The sequence below is a fragment of the Lemur catta genome, chromosome 13 (assembly GCF_020740605.2).
Source record: "Lemur catta isolate mLemCat1 chromosome 13, mLemCat1.pri, whole genome shotgun sequence".
Lineage (NCBI taxonomy): Eukaryota > Metazoa > Chordata > Mammalia > Primates > Lemuridae > Lemur > Lemur catta.
Window position 1 is genome coordinate 79,185,859 of NC_059140.1, and position 19,500 is coordinate 79,205,358.

At 40.1% G+C, this 19,500-nt stretch overlaps 1 protein-coding gene across 2 annotated transcripts in view; it reads left to right on the forward strand.

Annotated features, from left to right (window-relative positions):
- WASF3 (WASP family member 3) overlaps window positions 1-19,500 on the forward strand; it is an 86,576-nt gene that overhangs the window by 63,384 nt on the left and 3,692 nt on the right. Inside the window, exons 4-9 of one of the 2 annotated variants that reach the window (XM_045566933.1) lie at window positions 1,843-1,977; window positions 4,152-4,305; window positions 7,324-7,441; window positions 11,611-11,786; window positions 15,929-16,198; window positions 17,468-17,832. In XM_045566933.1, the coding sequence (XP_045422889.1) occupies window positions 1,843-1,977; window positions 4,152-4,305; window positions 7,324-7,441; window positions 11,611-11,786; window positions 15,929-16,198; window positions 17,468-17,832 (1,218 nt within the window). Of the gene's footprint in view, window positions 1-1,842; window positions 1,978-4,151; window positions 4,306-7,323; window positions 7,442-11,610; window positions 11,787-14,918; window positions 15,086-15,928; window positions 16,199-17,467; window positions 17,833-19,500 lie in introns of both variants that reach the window. The other variant, XM_045566934.1, reaches the window with a different exon arrangement.

The following is a 19,500-nucleotide window of genomic DNA, read 5'->3' on the forward strand; positions in this document are numbered from 1 at the left end:
GACACCATTTCTGGCTTGGGCTTCACATTGGGTGGTTGGTGCCATCCATTATGGGATGCGAGTTTGAGTTAAGGTGAAAAGGAATTCGTATTTGAACTCGTACTCAATAGACATCAACATGGAGATGTTTGATAGCTAATTAGGTGCACAAGTCTGGAGCTCAGGAAAGAGTCCACTAGGCAGTAAACACGTTGATTCTGGGTACCATATCTAGTGACCTATTTAAAAACGTATTACATATCATTTGTGTGAAGAGTTATTTTTTTGCATTTGTGGAACCATTTTCCATGTTGTGAGAGTGGAAACCGTTGACAGAATTTTAAGGAAACTCAGAAGACCATGGTGTGGGCTTTAAGAGAAAAAGTTTACTGCTCAGCTGAAAACTGAAATCTGGGTTTTGCCCCTTTTTTTGGTGGGGGTTGGAGGTTGTATTTATTGATTTATTTATTCTTATTTTCTAAGAGGAAATTCCTCTTAAGACAGTTGCACAGTTAGAATATATGAAATCATACTAATTTTAAATTCATAAATATTTGCCCAGTATCTAGGAGTAACCTGTTAAGCAGTAAAATATTTTAGTCCATTTCATTAAGTAGATAAGAAATTATCAAGTGTCTCATGGCTTGAAATAATTTATGACTTCCAGCCCAGGAAGTTTTGTATGATAAAAGCAGAGAACTGAAAGATGACCAAGTTTTTGTTTCATCTATTTTTGCCACTTAGTCTCCATGGGATTTGGACAGATCACCTTTCTGATCCCAGAAAATGCAGACACCAACTCCCTGTTCACCTCCGGGGCTCGCTCGTTCCTTCATTGGACTAGTGCGTACAGGAGCCAGTGTTCAGGGTGGGGCCAAACACTGCACAGTCAGACCTCACAGGTCACAGCCTCGCGGATTATTGCGGAGTCCAGAAGGTGGCTCTGAGGGCAGCGTACAAACTATAAAGCACAGTGACAACTTCAGCGTTACTCTCGCTCGGTGACATTATCGTCCTGGAGCATTCAGGTTCTCTTTCTCATTTGAGCAATAAAATGGATAGAAAATGAAAATAGAAGGGGTAGGTATCTCTGTCAGAGAAGTTAAAGTGTAGGTGTGCCTTTTACACTCAGAGTAGGCAGCTATTATTTTTTGTTGAATAAAAGAATGGTGTTAGGTTTTGGAAATTCAGTATAAACAGGGACTGATTCTTGTTAAACTTTCAGAAATGTTCCACACATTTTAGGAAAAGTGGGAGTTATACCTAGCACTCACAAGACTGTAGAGGTGGCCCATGCAGGAAAATTTAACTGAATTCAAAATGTCAATTTTTAGAGAGCGCCAGAGTCAGGACCGTGTATCTAGATTTCAAAGTGTTAATTAGAAAAACTTAATGCCATTGGAAAGTGTCAGGCACAATATGAGATCCCTAATGTTTTTGATTGTGAATAAGATAAAATCCTAAATTTAAAGGCCAACATGATTTATTGAATTACCTTTGGGAATAAGAGGAAAGTTTAGTTGCTGAGATTGTTTATACTTAAAGCATGCAAAAGGAGAACTTAATTTGTTTCCAAAAAAGTTGTGTTTAGTGGGAAACAACTGGAGTGATAGCTCATGCAGCTATAAGGATTCTGTACTATCTGGGATATTTTAAAATTCTACAACTTGGGGTCAATTTCAGATTTATGTGAATATCTCTAATAGATTTTGAAAGTTCTAAAGCCTTGGTCTGTGATGTTTTATTTTCATACTCATTTGCACAAAATCGCGCGTGTTGACAGGAGTAAGATGGGTGGGGATGTGTGAGGGCAGGTTTATCAGCTTCCCGACAGATGGGTTTCTCCGTTCATTCCCTCTACAGGCAAACATGCCGAAGACATATTCGGTGAGTTGTTTAATGAGGCTAACAACTTCTATATCAGAGCAAATTCTCTTCAAGACAGAATTGATCGCCTCGCTGTCAAAGTTACCCAGCTGGATTCAACAGTGGAAGAGGGTAGGTAATTGCATGAAAGCAGTGAGCTAGAAGTGATGTTGACAAGATGGTAGCAATTAATTGCAGTGTAATTACTGCTTCTTTCTTGGGGTAGTATGCTGATATTTCATCTTGTCTTTTCCTAGAAGAATAGTGAGGGGGAAAGCCCACAACTTTCGGTTAATTAGTGATAAAAAGATTCATATTTTGTCTACTTGGTACTCCATACTCTTTTTTTTTAAAAAAAAATAACATAGTATTTGTTTTAAAGACTTCTTCAAATGCATTCAGTATTATAAGTCTTAGTTTAAGTTACTGTAAGTTATTTTAAAAATATTTTCTTACCTAAGAATCGCAGAATCACTCCAAAGACATGTTCCAACCAAGAGGGAGGGTTATATACACATTGTGTGACAGAGCAAAGGCTTCAGCCTGACACTGTTGTTTGGGATGAGAAATAATCATAGTGATTCTGCTGATTTAAAATTTTTATTTACCTTCTCAGAAATAGCATTTACTGAAGGCCTTTAGGCTTCAGGCTTTCAAATAATGTTAATATTGGCAAGCATGTAGTTAGCTGATGATATCCCCTGAAATTGTGTCAGTTTCAATAAAATTAAAACTATCAGCAATTCCTTTTTAAAAATTTTACTTTCGGTATCTTTAATGAAAGACTTGAGGTTAGGCTGGAAAAAATAATGCTAAAGTACAAGATATACCAATTCATATTTACTTTGAGAAAGATATTCATGTTAAAATTTATTTTTACCTTCAAATAATGGTAGTTACAGTTTCCCTTGGTGCTTTAAAAAGATCCCAACATTTGATTTTTGTACTACTTCTGTTGTAGTAATATTGGTAAAAAAAATAAAGCTTTTACTTTTTAAAAAATATTAGTCATTTGTGGAATTCATCCTTCATCACTTAAAAAAGGTATGTTTGCTCATATTCAGATCTTTTTCAAAGGTCAAAATTAAATCAGTGAGTTACAAATATAATAAAAATGTAGAACATTGAAATTTTACTATTCATTGTGAACATTCTTACTGACTTTCAATAAGTAGTCAGTAAGCAAAACATGCTCTTTTTAATTCTATTTTTAAAATTTGTTTTTCATTTAAAAAATAAAAATTTGAATAACTACCTGGTCTATTCAGATAAGGAATTCTTAACATTTTAAACATTCACTTTTCAAATTGGTATCACAAGTGATTTTTAATATTTGTTCATCTTCCTTCAGCTTTTTTTGGCTCTTGTAGTTGGAATGGTTGTGATAAATCTTACCCTGAAAAAGGTTAATCTATAAGTTAAATTTTATGGGATTTTTCAGTACATGTCATATCTTTAAAATCCCTCTCTTATCAAGATTTTACCTTATTTCCTTCATGTGGATGTTAGATTTAAAAAAAACCAGTTGACTAAAAGTTAGGAAATCTGTGTTCTATTTTGGCCTTGCCACTTTTTTGCTGGGAGATCTTGGAAACTTATCTCTGAATCTCAGCTGCAGTGGCTGATTTTAAGTGGGTTAATAGGACCAGTTTGCTCACCTCAAAAAGTCCGTGTTCAAGTCAAATGAGTTAATAAATGAAATGTAGAGTACTGTACACAGACAAGAAAGAACTAGGCTCAGCCCTGATTTCCTGGCTCTTTATTGTAATTTTGTATCATAGATCAAGCTGCTTAATTTCTAGGACTGTATGTGTGTTGAAAAGCTTTGCCATCTTTCCTTAATGTTATAACAGTTTCAGAAAAACTTAATATGTTATTTACACTTGGGTAATTTTTGCAGAAGTATTTCCCACGTGTATTGTATTTAAACTAATATTAACTGTTTGAATGGTGTTTTCCTTAGGATACTCAAATATATATTTACATGCCCATTATACTCATAACTGTATTCCTATGTGGCTTCTGAAAAGTGCTATTTAAATAAAGAAGGATGCTCTAATATTAGGTTCAATGAAATAATTAGATCGCTATAAAAGAAAAAAAGCCATGATTTGACCTAATTTCAGAGATAACTTATCTATAAGAGGAAAGGAATGCCCATGCTATTTAAGCATGGTTTTAAATGAACGATAACATTATTTGGTTATTCTAGGAGGTTTTTATGATTGTGAGTTAAATGATACTTACTGTTAAACAGTTAAAATTTTTTCTATATAACTCAACTTGGGGGACTTTTCTCTACATAGTGTCACTACAGGACATCAACATGAAAAAAGCTTTCAAAAGTTCCACAGTCCAAGACCAGCAGGTGGTTTCAAAGAACAGCATTCCTAATCCTGTTGCTGACATTTACAACCAGAGTGATAAACCCCCACCTCTGAACATCCTGACGCCGTACAGGTACGGCCTCCTGGGCCCAGAGCCTTCCTGTAGAGGCTCGGGGAGAGGTGGGCAGAGCCGGGCTGATGCGTTGTGTGCGAACATTCTTGATGGCTCATCTGGGTTAAAATTAAGAATTTTTTCAAACTTTGAAAATAATATTTGCATTATTATATGTAATGAAATTAGTCATTGGTACAGAATTATTAAAGTTTTAGTATTTCAAAATGCAGATGCATTTACCTAGAGCAGTGTGAGCTCTCTAGGTAAATGGTAGATGTGGATATCTTAAGTAGAAGTGAGTATATTACATAGCAGTATTATGTGTGGTTATGTTGTTGTTCCTCATATTCAAAGTCAGTGTGAAAGGAACTGCATAATTCATTTATAATGCTGCAAAATACCTGTCTCAGCATTTCAGCACTGCAGAGACATTTGTTATTTAATTCAGAAGAATGTATTCTGCGGTGTTAGGGGTTTTTAAGAGTGGAAATAGTCAGCAAATTAACCTTCTGTTACTGTAAAATGGTGGGACACATTATCACGTATCATATAAATATACAAAAAATTAATATGAAGAGGGTACCTAAAAACACCTGTCCTGCTCCTTCCACCTTAGTGCTTTCTTCCCGTATCTGCTGTCACCTCCTGTCTGCTTTCTCATACACTCTCTCATCGTCCCTGTGGCACGTCCTGTCCCTCTCCCCATCTCTGTGCCCTCCTGTCAAGCTCATCCTTCAGCCTCTGACAGCACAAGCTGTGGTGGCCTGTGGTCCTCACTGCCCCAGGGCCAGCTCTGCTGGTGATGCTCCTGTGAGATCTCCCCTTCTGTGACTGCCCTTCATGGTCCTGCCCTTGGGGGCAGTGTCCTGAGTTTTTTTTGGTCTGAATTCCTGGCCTTTCTCAGGGTCCGCAAGGAGATGCCTAGAGTTACCCTTTATTGCAGCTCTGCTGGTAAAGCACTATTCAGACAGTATCCCTTTCTTTCTGCATGGACAGAGAGATTGTCCCAAAATAATGTAAGTGACCACATGGAAACTGTGGTGGGAGAGGAGCAAGATGCCATGCCTTTTTGTGGAACAAGCTTACTTTTCTGAAGGTTTTAGCACACTCATTTAAAAAATTAATGATATGTGTGAATAGTAGCATTGTAAGCCTGTTTTGACTTTTGACTTTGTTTTCGTTCAGTGGGCATTTTTCTAGGGCACTTTCAGTTTTATTTAGCATTGGGAGCTTCAGTATGTACATAATATAGCGTGAGACTTCGCTCATTAAACTTTTCCTACCTGGCATTACTAAGAAACCTCACTAAAAATTCTGTTCTAAAGGGGAAAAAACCGGAAAACCCTATCAACTATTTATATTTGATTAATCAAGATCGTGTTTAAGTATTTGGTTGTGGTAATTGTAAAATTTTAATTGCATGAAAAAGTGATTTGACCTTCATGTATATTATGTGTGTGTGTTTTCAGTCTTACGGAAAATAAAGCATGTCTTTGACTTTTTAATAGTGTGTTTAAGAATAGCAGTGCCAGCCCAAATCTACTTTTCATTAATATAACAATATCTGCGCTATATAAAATATATAAACTTTTGCATTTGAACTTACATAAGATACAACAGTGTTTTATTACAGGAAGCACAAAGTGACTGAAAAGTGAAGTGTTTAGATGCTATAGACATAGGATATAGCTGCTTATATTCTTATATCAAGGTTAACACTTGTTTACTTAAGTGAGTTTCTGCCATCATTAAAGTACTAACTCCATTTATTAAAAAAGGAATGTGCATTTTATACACTTTTATAGCTTTTTTATAACCTTACTATATTCAAGGCCTTAGTATCTTAGGGAAAAAAATTCTCTTTTTGACAATAATGTTGTTAATAAAATATCTATCATTCAGCTTGCTTATTAATTAGAAGGGAAAGATTTTAAATAACTAAAGTTAATTAAAGGTTAAAGTATAGAGTTACACTGGCTTGTCCGTGATTTTCAGACACAGTGACTAGAATAGTCCTGTAGAAACCTGGGCCTTAGTATTGGATGGTGAGAAGCTTTACCAGGAGGTGGCATTTCAGGGGCTTTAAGGACAAACCTTTTTTCGTTTTTTCTCCTGAGTAATTCAGTGAGCTTTCTTTAACAGTTTGGACATAAACTCTTCCCTGTACTCATTTAACTGGTTTTGCTTCCCCTTAGTGTCTTAAATGACTTGTTGAAATACTAATATGAAATGTAAATGTTCTATTTTCTCTTGAAGGAAGTATACAGGCCAAATACTATTTTAAAACATTAATAGAATGTTTACTTTGTATCAACATTACTGTTGATGTATATGACAATTTTGGGTTCCTATTAGCTGCATTATTGGTTTTATGATAAATGAGTAACTTATATAAAGGCTTGAAATATTCTTTAGACCTTAGTAACTATAGCAGTACTTTAAATGAAGTGGCTACAGGTGAATGAAGTTTCTTTGTAGGCTACTTCCACTTTGAAAATACATAGTTCATCACTTTTTTCTAGTCACATTTACTATGAACATTTTACTTCTTTCCTGCTTGGATTAATGGATGTTGGGCAAACCTTACTAAGAAAAAGGGGTGGAGTACTTATTAATTTGTATCCTGATAATATTGAAGCTCTAGAGTAGAAGTAAATGTATTAATGTATGTATTAAGGATACGTCCATCTCTGTATAGCCCCCTGTTGGAATAAACAAAACATTTCCTGAAATAATCGAAGTATTAAAAATTGCTCTTTATGAGCCATATTGTGATCTTTTTGAGAGCAATTTTCTATACTTAATTCTAAATAAGCAAGAGTACTTTTAACCTAATTATTCTAGAGTAGATTGGTGTTCTTGCATGTTTTCACATTTTTTCAAATAAGGAAATTTGGAGACTTACTAATGCATAGGATACTTAGATGCCCTGTGTATATGTTACAATCCCATGAGTTAAAATTAAATTAATATTCACCTACATATGAAAGTATCTAACAATCCTTTTTCTCTGACTGGTAATACATTGATTTGCAGAGATGATAAGAAGGACGGGCTGAAGTTCTATACTGATCCTTCCTATTTCTTTGACCTCTGGAAAGAAAAAATGCTACAGGACACAGAGGACAAGAGGAAAGAGAAAAGGCGTCAAAAGGTAAGTAATTTCAGTATGGGAAATGTGCGTATGTGTAAATGGGATTCTTGCTTAGAAATAAATCAGTAAATTATTTAAATGGTTGAGATGTTACCTTTAGTGCTGAAGTTTTTTTGGAGGTTGCATTTTTCACATGAAGATCCTGACAATTCAGTGTAACACAGTAATACTATTTTTCAATAAATACTATCTCTGATTTGCTCTATAGCACTAGCTTTGCTTTAACAAAAGCGGTGGCTAAAATTTCAGTTTTGTTTGTAACCATGTTTTATCACTTTTCTCCTCGTGCTTGCTCAGACTTTCATAAAGCAGTCAACAAACACAGTGATGAGCTTTGTCTTTTTAACATTCTTAATTGTTGGGTTGCCACCCACCTGTAATTAAGACTTGGGTGAGGTGTTCTCTGCAGTTGAGAAGCTTGTGTGATCCGCATGTTCCTGGATAGTATTTACTGAAAACGAACCTCCCTTTCGGGAAGTGTAATGGTAGACGAGAAAGTTGCAAGGGTGAGGGTGGAGAAACGAGCACTTTCGAGAGGAAAGCCCCCTCTACTCGGGCTTTGAAAATGCCCCTTTGGGGCTCCAAAATTGGACTTTAGCCACTGAAAAGAATAATTCTCTAAGACCAAGCATTTACTAATATTTTTATATGTCAGCTGTGTTTTAAAATGATGACCTAGTTGGCTTGACGAATATTAGGATGCTTAGTTAGGAGAAATGCTTAGCATTTTGTGGGTTGATGGCATCAGGTTTTGAGGCATTTAGGTGTGTTGCCCAATAGGAGTGATAGTTTGGGATTGGGGAGAATTTGAAATTTGAAACAGGATTTAAGAAAAGGAAACATAAAAACAGACTGTGCAGGTGTAGGATATTACTACCACTAGATTCTGGGAAAGGATTCCAAGTACTTGGTTATTAACACGCTCTTTCTGTGTTCATGGCTTGGAGAGATTTAATTGGGAAATCTTGGAAAAGTTGCGTAGTTTACAAAATATTCAAGCAAAGAGAGGAAGATACTGATCTTTTGAACAGAAAAGAAACTGATGTCTAAGCCACGTTTGTCTTAATACCCATACTTTTTGTAGTTACAGGACAAAATGCCACGTCTTTTAAGAGTACCTTCCTTTAAAACTTGCCTATCCTCTTAAAAGGCCTTCTAGGTTTTCCTTCTTAGACATACTTTTGGCAAAAAGATTTAATTTTTTTTTGCTATTCTCATTGACAAGAAAACAGCTTTATGCATGGCTAGTGTGTCTGTAAAACCATTTGTCATTTCCTTGACTATTTTATCTCATTCCACATTCCTCAAACACATAAAATTCTGATAAGTATTTCTCATTCATTCATTTATATAATGATTCTTTGTTAAGTGTCTTCTAAATGCTTGATAGGCAGTGGTGGGAAAAACGAGGTTAGCCCCTCATGGAGATTACAGTATAGTGGGGACACAGGCATTGAGTAGTCACACAGCCCTCTGGAACGCAGTTTCAAAACGTTAACACTAGTCTGCTTCGTATAGGAATAAAAAATGGGGCAAGATAGTCTTCATTTCCCAGGATTTTAGAAACCCAAGTCATGTTCAATTTGCAGTTGACAAATCTGAAAGAAAAATTAGTTTAGCAAATTTGGGCATAAAAAAAATTCATTGTCTTTGAAATTTGTTTCCTTTAATTTGATGCTTTAAAAACATTAAAAAATAATTATGCAAATAAATATGAAGTTTTAAGTATGTCATTACACTGTTGATAAGTGTTGTGAGGAAGAGTACAGAGCACCCCGGGTGAGCTGACCTGGCAGGGTGACAGTGTACGTGCAGTGGGGTGTCACGGAAGGACCCTCTGGGGGGGCACCATTCACGCTGAGATCCGAAGGGTGCTTAAGGGAGGGGGGTTGAGGCGGGGTTGCTGGGTTTGGAGAAAAACGAGGCAGGTGGGTGTACTTCAGAATCGAGGGGCCAGGTAGAAATATCTAAGATCATCTGGGAGAGGAACCAGTTTGGCGTATTCTAGGGATTTTAATGTAGACCAGTATACCTGGAGTATACATTGTTAATATTTTGTCGTGGTTGGCTCAAGCAAACGCACCTGTCTGTGTGTCTCATATGCACGTTGATAGATTTGCAGGCCGAACCATTGTAAAGAAACTTACAGATACTGTAACACTTAATTCCTAAATATGTCAGCATACGTCTTTTGCAAAGTAAAGGTAATAGTTATTAATTATTTTAATATAGTGGTCCTTAATCGGGATGCATATTGGAATCACAATAAAATCTTCCTCATCCCCTTTATTTCTTTTGGTTTTTAAAAGTACGTAAATAACACATACTAGTTTTAAAATGCTTAGATAGCACTGAAGGAAATAAAGTCATGCCCCTCCCTCGGAATAACTAACCACTGTTAACAGTTTGGTATGCATCTTTTTAGACCTTTCAAGCATTCATAAATATATGCATACACATTTCACAAAGTATTTTGTATATAGACAGACTACACACGACTTACACTGATGTTATTAAAGATGCACGTCATTCTCTTTAATAGTTGTGTACTATTCCAAAAGATAAATGCTTCGTAAGTTACCCATTACTGTTGCTATTACAGTACTGCAGTGGTCGCCCCTGTACTTACGTGCAGATATTTCCTCACTTCTATATCTTTTGTGAATTTCACGTTCACGTCCTTTGCTGATTCATTACCAAAGCCTCCTGACTACCTCTGAAAACAGTGCAGTTTTCCTTCTTCACTATACGCTGAGCCCCCTGCCATCTTCCCACCTAGACCACCTCAGTAGCTTTTTCACTGGTGTCCCTGTCTTTCCCCTTTACTCTCTGCAACGTAGAGCCTAGCCTTCAAGATCTTGCCTGCCTTTTAGGTCTTGGGCCATTCACCTCAGTTTACTGTTTACCTTCTTTCCTTTCTCCTAATGCAGGGCTGTCCCTGCTCCTCATGGCCCTCGCACAGTCTGTCCTCTCCCCCCGGCACGCATCTGACCCATGCTCCTCTGCAGAATCAGTGCTACTCATGCATTGTCTCTGAGTCCTTCCAGAGCACCTCCTGACTTGCAGACTGGACAGTGTTTTACATATATGCATAGATGTTTACATACATAAATGTATTTAAATATACAGATACAACATATTTATATGACAATAGATAAATATTTTAAAATATATAATAAAATGTATACATATATTTCAAATATAAATGCATTTACATTTTACCATGGTTTATAACTGTACATCCATTTGTGTCCTTGTGTAGGCTTCCCTCACTTCCCTGCAAGCTCCATGGGGACAGAGGCCATGTTTATTTTGTTTGTTTGCCATTTGTGTCGTCAGTGCCTGGAACATAACTAAGTACTAGAAGCTCATGCCTGTAGCTTTGATCTTAGCCAGCATTTATTGAGTGTGTATTCTATGTAAAACAGCGTGTTGAGGTACCGTAGGAAATAAAGGCACATAGTTCTCATCCTTAAAGATCATAAAATCTTATGAGGGAAACAGGAAAAACTTACACACATAGAAGTAACTGTCCTCACCTTTAAAGAAGTACTTATGTAGGACCGAAGCACTTACTGAATCACGGTTTTGCTGACAAAGTAGGGCTGGAACAAGAATGGCTCTTTGTGTGCAGGTAAGTTTTTATCTTGTTCTGTATTAAGCTAGTTGCAGGATTAGCTTAAATATTCTATAATAATCATTTAGACATTAGGAATAGAACATTGTGAATTATTGTCTTTGAAAGATAACTGCATGTTAACAAGTCAGTCAAAATTGTGTGGTGAGAAATGCTTTCTCTGTATGGTGTTGCCAGGTATCCCACCTGTCTAACACAGATACAGAAGGTCTTGCTTAGATTTCAAACCAGCTACAAGCCTAGTAAAGTAAGAGTTCTTTACCAAAAATGATGATAAGCAACCCTTGTAGCGTAGCGCAGTTACTTTTAGTTCAGTTAGGTTGGGGAGCTAAGTTTGCATATCAATTACTGTTGTTGGGTCAGTCGGGTAAGAGGAATATGCTGCTTTAGAATGTTCTTAACATGAGGGTGATGGAATGCAAATGTCTCTTCTGTACGTCAGGCTTGGTTCCCGTTCATTACAACCACATTTAACCTGCTGTTTTCCTTTCCTTTCTGTCTCGCATGCTCTCTTTCCTTTCCTGGACATCAGGAGCAAAAGCGTATAGATGGCACCACCCGTGAGGTGAAAAAGGTTAGAAAAGCCAGAAACAGGCGCCAGGAGTGGAATATGATGGCATATGACAAAGAGCTTAGACCCGACAACAGGTTGTCTCAGAGTGTGTACCACGGAGCGTCTTCCGAGGGATCCCTGTCCCCAGACACTAGGTGTGTGTGTGTGTGTGTCACAGCTCCCTCAGACCTGATGCTGTGGGCCACTGGTCCTGCCTGGTTTTATTATGGTTTGAAATGCACCAGTAGCCTTGGGGTTTATGTGGCCCACAATATGTAAAAATTATTTATCTGTATTTTGTTTTCAAAATAATAATTTAAGGCAATATTATTTTACATTGAGTTCCTTTGATTTTTTTTATCTCTCTAACTTAAATTTATTATTCAATTAATCTAGATGTAGTTGTTTTAATATTGATTCTGAATTGGGGTAACTGCTAATGCTAATTTTTGTTTTAATAATCATTTAATCCTTTCTCTCTAGCTTGGAATGTTGAATTTCCTTTGCCACTTGGTATCTAAAAATGATTGGTAGGTGGTAACTAATGTGACTAAGGAATACCTTCCTTGCTCCTTTTGATGACCCTTTGAAAAAGTGATGAACAAGAGACATTTATTTCTTACTTGAGATAACATATGTATTCTGATTTCAGGAGAAGAATTCTGTTAGAATTTGCTTTAAAAATTTGTTAGCAATTAAGTAAAAATATTTCTTGCAGTTGTGAGTAATGTTGCCAGTAAGTCACAGTTGTTACAAAAGAGATTTATTGAATGACAGGAACAGACTAGTCAATGTTAACTTTTCATTCATTTTCCGTTTCTGCTTTTGTAAAGTAGTCTTCCATCAGCATTTAAAACTTTGAATACAGGAATCTGACAATCTGTGATTCAAGACTGTTTCAAAAACAGCAGCAACCTGGACCTTGGGTTAAATCTGTGTCCTTTTTTTTTTTTTTTCCTTCAAATCTTTTTTTTTTTTTTTTTTTACCTTTGTAACCCCAGTGTTTGACACAAACTGTAACATAAGTGTGTGCTTGAATGAAAGACTTATTTGGTAGTTACAGCGCCTTAAATATTGCACCCCAGGAAGGTCTGTAAGTCAAGTTCTGGGTAATTTTTCTGTACATGTTAAATATTAGAGAATTATTAGAGCTTTAACTGAGTTCTAGCCTCAAGTTTGAATTTTAACATACAATTCTACTCACAGTTCTTTGGATAGGGAGAAATACGTGAACTTAATAGCTCCCATGATGTCAATTTGCCTTTTTGTTTTTTCCAAATAATTTAGTTGTGATTATTTATTCATGTAAAACATACACTTCAATTTTATCCCATATATATTTTTTTAATAGATGCAGTTGGGAAAATAATGGGGTTTTTTGATACCTTAGTTGAATGATTAATATTTATTCTAGCATCTGAGATTAGATTATTCCTTGTTGGGGATAAAATTAATAGTCATTCAGATTATTTAGTATTCTGCCTTTGTATTTGTTGCTTAGATATATTATCTTCATTTGTGTTATTTTTTAAAAAGCAAATAGAATTGTTTTATTTCTTCACAATTTCCTTTTGTCTCATACTGTTTCCCATGGCCTCTCACTATTTGCATACATTATTTACTAACAGATACATAGATCATAATCCGTCATTGTGCTTGGGTTATAGCCCTTAAATTAATTTAGAAATTTTTATTTTTTTACTTTACTAAAGTGTGTTACTTTTTTTAAAATTATAAAATAAAGCATGCTTTTTATGTCTGGAAATTAAAGAAGAAAATTAAAATGAAATATTTTCCATAACCCCACCATCCAGAGGAACTACTGTGTCTGTTGTAGTTTCCTTCGAGTTAGTCTTCTATACATGTGTGTGTTTTTTCTTTTAAAGAATTGGAATCATACTATGTTTTTTCTTATGACTTTTCAAAATTATATCTCGTTTTAAGTATTATTTAGAAACATGCGCATGAGTGGCTGTATCCCGTCAGCTGAGCATATTTGAGATGCAGAGGGAAATTTGATATCAGCTTTCACAGCAGGCGTGTAAGCCACTCGTGTGAACGGTATACTTTGCCCAGCCCACGTAAACTAATCTTACATGTTTGTTCTCTCTCTCTCTCTCTAGATTGTTAGGAATGGCTTGTTCCTAAGCATGAATGTACGATGAGAGCTGGGGAAGTGTGTGCCTGCCGTATAACCAGCTCTCTGTCACTGTTCCTCAGGGGCATCACACCTGTGTGCCCGTCTGTCCTCGTTACTGTCTCTTACCCTTGTTCTGGGCCCCGGTGCAGCTCCTCGACTCTGCTCGCCTGTCCACCCGAAAGCCCTGGGAGATTACTGGACTCTCTCACTGAGTTTCCACTGCTGTGCTTACTTCTTCCTGTTTCAGGGTCACCTGCAGCCCTCCTGAGCCTCTTTTCTGTGGCAGGTGATCACTGATCATCACAAAGCTTCAGGACCCCCACTCATCTCCACCTGGGCCTTGCCTCTGTGGCTGCCTCTGCCTTCCCCCCAGGCGGGTGCTCCGTCTCCCAGCAGCCACCTGCCCCCCCATCCCCCGCCAGATGGTGGCCCCTGTCCTGCGGTCCTTCCCTGTCAGACTGACCAGCCCCTCTCCTCTGTGCTTATCAGAGTCCTGCCCTCTAGACATCACCTGCTCTAATCTCGACCTCAGGTGTGCGTGGCCTCTCCCTTCCCTCTGTCTCCACCTGGCCAGCCCCTTTTCTTGGCTCCATCTGCCCAGTGTCCCACACTCCTGGACAAGGACAGCACCCGCAGTTAGGCCACAGCATGTGCAATTCCTTGCCACCGTCGCAGGAGGAGTGCGCCGTGTTTTACTGCATGACTCTGTTTCCTTTAGAAAGTTTTGCTCACGGTCACTGACACACAGTCATGCACGGAGTCAAGCACATGTCAGGGACTCTAGAGTTTCAGGTGTTTATATTTTTAAAACATACTAAACCTAAATACAGGTCAGATTCTTCCCCCATGAAAAACATTTTTAACTCATTTGGAGTAGTTTGCATAGTTCAGGAGACATAATCATACGCGCACCATACTCTAGAATTCATGCTGAGATTAGGGTAGAATAAATGATTATTACTTATTGTTATACTGCAGTTAGGAGAAAGGGGGGAAAATCGGTCTCTTCTCATTTAGAAAGGTTTTCTGTGCCACGCGGTGCTCCAGTTAAGGAAAGCTACTGTCTGAAGTCCCAGAGATGGAAATTCAGTTTGCGTCTCTGCTGCTGCCTCTACATCCCCAATGTGTGTTTGCCTATTTCCTTCAGAGGGAGAAACACAAGCTGAACCCTCACAGAAACCAGCAAGTAAATGTGAGAAAAGTCAGAACAAGGAAAGAAGAGTGGGAGAGAAGGAAAATGGGCATTGAGTTTATGAGTGACGCGAGGAACCTGGAGCAGGCAGGGAGCGCGAAAGAGGACAGGATGCCCAGAGGGTTTGTCGTTTTGCTTTCTTTGGCTTCCCAGCCTCAGGCCACCCCCTGCTTCAGCCGTCATGAGAGGATGTGCAGCCCCTACTGACAACGCGTCCTGTAACCCGGGCCGGCGCGCGTGACCGTTACTAACGCCCCGCGCTGCGCGGCTGCCGCACGCAGGTCCTGGCTCTGCGCACAGGGGCGCGGCCGGAGCCGGCACCCCGCAGCTTCCCGAGCTCTGCTGCACTAATACGCCCCGTTTCTTTCAGAGTTCACACTCGACTGTGCGTGCACGGAAAACTGTGGAAAGCAGGCCTTCCCCCAGTGCACCGCATTGCCGCTTTCTCTTTTGGTTAAATACACTTTCTGTGTTTAAGAAAGATATGATTCACTATACTGCATTCTCATGTTCCTTTTCTGTTCTTACTGTTAATATTTATCCAGTTCACCTGACATTTTATATTTTCTAATTATATGCTGTCAGTTTCATTGCCACTGAAATCCTATCTGTCTTAGATGCTGTTTCTAAATTAAACGGAATTTCTCTTGTAGCTTTCTCTCTTAGAGAAAAAGTATGCAGGAATGTCGCGAAAACGAGGCTGTGCTGTTTCCTGCTTGCTGATCTGTCTGACTTATTCACTTCAAAGCTGTGCCTCTGAATCCATGTAACACCGGGGCTTGCTGCTAAAATAGTAATTATGTTGTTGCTCGGAAGCTCTCATGGGGCTAGGCCTCGTTGAAAGTAAAGGAGATAAATGTCTGATTTCTGTGCATTGGCGATGTTGTTATTCAAATACACGTTTGTGCCTGTTGGAAGAGATTTTTTAACTTCAATTTCTCCCACCCCTTTTTCTGGACCGTCAGGTCCCACGCGTCGGATGTCACGGATTACTCCTATCCAGCTACGCCCAACCACTCTCTGCTCCCCCAGCCGGCGACCCCTTCGTACGCGGCGGCTGGTGACGCGCCGCCGCACGGGCCCGCGAGCCAGGCTCCCGAGCATGAGTTCCGGCCGCCCTCCGCCTCCGCGAGGCACATGGCCCTCAACAGACCCCAGCAGCCGCCGCCCCCGCCGCCCCCGCAGGCCCCGGAGGGGTCCCAGGCCTCCGCGCCAATGGCTCCAGCAGACTACGGGTAACTCAGTGTGCCTTGTGCTCTAATCCCTATGCTGTGGGAGGTAGAAGAATTTTCAACTTTGATATTTTGGGGCCCAGAATATCGTCGAGAATGGCTGGACACGGATACTACTGGTTCTGCCAGATTCCGTGTTGAATAAAGCAGGGGCAGGGTCCTGCTGCCCCCCCTGTGTCATTACAGCTCAGTCTCGGGGCTGTGTCAGTGCTCATGTGACACATTGCCACCTGTGGGTCTGAGTGGCTCTGTAAGCCAAGGCATTGATAAAGGATGAAATGCCAATTTTGCAAACCCGACCCAAACCCTTACGTGTCTCTATACATCCTGGGTCTGTCACAGAGAACTCTTAGCACAAATGGGAAGACCGTGTAAGGCAGCTCCCGTGGGTTGGCCGTATGCTCTCCTTTCTTGACCTCCTGGCACAGAGACATCATTCTGTCCTTGGTCTGGCAGGTAGACTTCAAACACCTCCTACCATCAGTCCAGGACTCACCTTTGATAGGCAGGCTCTAGCGCTGTGTTTTTTGCATAACCCTGAAGGGTGTGTCCCCACAGAGTCGGTGCCCAGTCGGTGCCCATATGCACCACCCGTGTTAACGTGTGTGCTCTTCCACCCAGAGCAACGCGTCCCTTACCACTTGTCTCCCTGACTGCACAATCCTGGAGGTTTCCCACCTGCGGGTTCTCTCAAAGTCAGGCTTCCCAGAATGTGTTTTGAGGCTGTGCCAGGCAAAGAGAGTCTGGTGGTTTGGAAAGTGGTCCAGTTGGTTTGGAAAACCCTTGGCTGAATAGAAGTCAGCAGATTGCTCGGCTGTGTGACTTTTTAAAGCTTCTGATACTCTGCTGGACACTGGAGTTCTGTGGGGGTCGGCTAGAGAAGGTAGAATTCTCCCAACCTGGCTGACTCAGAACCGCTCCAAGGCAAGCCTGTGAGCCACCCGCTTTTGAGACGCCCAGGATAAAGGCTGCAGTGGTGGTGCTAATTCCCACCTCCGCAGTCAACTCCTTTGTTCTAGCTTTGCACAGAAAATTGCTTCACTTTTCGAGTGGTCCTCTTGGTGCATTTCAGTAGAAGATCTTGAATTCCATCATAATGTACAACTGTGAAAATAACTGACCCAAAGTGTGGATACTTGCGTCCCGCCATGCTTTGAGTTCAGGTGACAGTATGTGTTGTGTCTGGGGAAGCCTCTCTGTTAGGCATGCCAGGACGCAGAGGCCGTGACCCTCTTGCTCCTTTGGTGACTCTGTGTTTCATCTCTCCATTAGGCTGCTCCCAGCACAGATCATTGAGTATTACAACCCGTCAGGACCTCCTCCTCCCCCCCCACCGCCCGTGATCCCCTCTGCACAAACTGCCTTCGTCAGCCCTCTCCAGATCCCCATGCAGCCCCCCTTCCCCGCGTCAGCCGGCACCACCTACACGGCGCCGCCTCACCCTCCCTCCGGGCTCCTGGCCGCAGCCCCGCCTCCCCCAGGCCCACCACCTCCCCCGCCAGGACCGCCTGGCCCGGGGTCTTCTCTGTCGTCCTCCCCGATGCATGGCCCCCCAGCGGCTGAGGCCAAGCGGCAGGAGCCTGCGCAGCCACCAATTAGCGATGCCCGGAGCGATCTCCTTGCTGCTATTCGGATGGGTAAGTGGAGCACCCCAGGTACACAGCCTTGCTCTGGGGAAGAGATTTCCTTGCGTCTCCAATTAGGTACAGCCGTGTTGTCTTCAAGTTACTACTCCCTGTGTTAAATTAGTCTTTAGAATTAAAGGGGTCTTGTTTGATTTTTTTTTTTTAGTAATGTGTTTTTGCCGGTATAAGGTAAACGCATTATGATAAAAAATTGAGAATTTGGGGAAGCTATACGTCACTAGAAACCAGAAATCAGATAACAGAAATGATCAATTAATTAATTGGATCTCTTCTCAGCATTCTACTATAAGGGTAAAAGTATAAAAGAAAGAAAATGATGTTAGTTTTTTAAAAACAATCTACAGTATGTCCTAGACTTGTCATAGTTGATATGCTAAGCCGGTGGTTTTTTTGGCATTTATTTAACAGCATAACCCTTTTGTCAGATAAAAGTCCTTCACTGACCCCCAGACCACAAAGCGTGTAGAAGCAGAGAATCTCGGGTGGAATCGGTGGGGAGCCCGGCCCCTGGCTCATCTTGGCCTGCCCTCAGACCCCGCTGTAAAAACCTCCAGCCACACCAGTCATTCTTAACCAGGCCACAGCCCGGGTTGGTTGAGGGTCACCAATGTGATCTGGGACTACTCCAAGAGTTTCTTCCATGGTGGGGACCTGCACACACTCTTGGTCACAGGCAGTCGTCTCATCAGGAAGTGACTTCGGACGGCTCCTTGGCAGCTGGAAGTCAGTGTTGGTGACATCCTCAGAGGATGCTGTGATGTTGCTGCCTCTGTGTTTTGCGTGAGCACCTATGAATCAGGCCCAAGGTGTGGCACACATGCCCTCCTGAGGACCTCAGGGTCTTCTGTGTATCTTGAACATCATTGACACATTTATTTTGTCAAGGAAAAAAGTCCCAGAGGTATAGTAGCTCATGGTATCAAATCTGGGGTCATAGTAGGACAGTGTTGGATTTGTTTTTTTTTTTAACATGTGTAAGTCCTGCCTAATAAGAGTTGGCATGTCACCTGGATCTAATCACAAGGAGATATCTGAGACACCCAAATCGGGGCCCATTCTACAGAACAGCTGCCTGTATTTTTCAAAAATGGAAGGTTGTGACACACGAAGACTGGAAAACTGTCCAGATTAAAGGACATGAACAAAATATGACAACTAATGTAACAGGTGATCCCACCTTGGATCTTGAACTGGGGAACGATTTTTCCATTTGCAATTAGATTGGGTCTCTTGGCAAAATTTGAATAATATTTGTAGGATAGATAGTGTTATACTCTTAATTTTCTGATTTTGATTTTTTTTAAGGGAATAGCACATGAAGTATTTTAGGTGTGAAGGGATGTTATTTGCCAGTTACTCTCAAACGGTCCATGGAAAAGTGTCTGTGCACGTGTGAGGATGACGGAAAGATTGGGAAACAATGTGGTCAAATGTTGGCAGTTGGGGGAACCCGGGTGTAGAGTGTACAGGAATGTTTTCCTACTGGTCTTCTAGTTGTTCCATAAATCTGAACTTATTGCCAAACAAAAGATTATAAAAATGAATGGATAAACATTAAATCATCAGAGAACTTACTTTGTAATTAAGCAAGAAAGTAGATGATAGTATTTTATATCATTTTCAATGATAGTTGTTGAAACAAGTTTCCTAGTTCTCAGG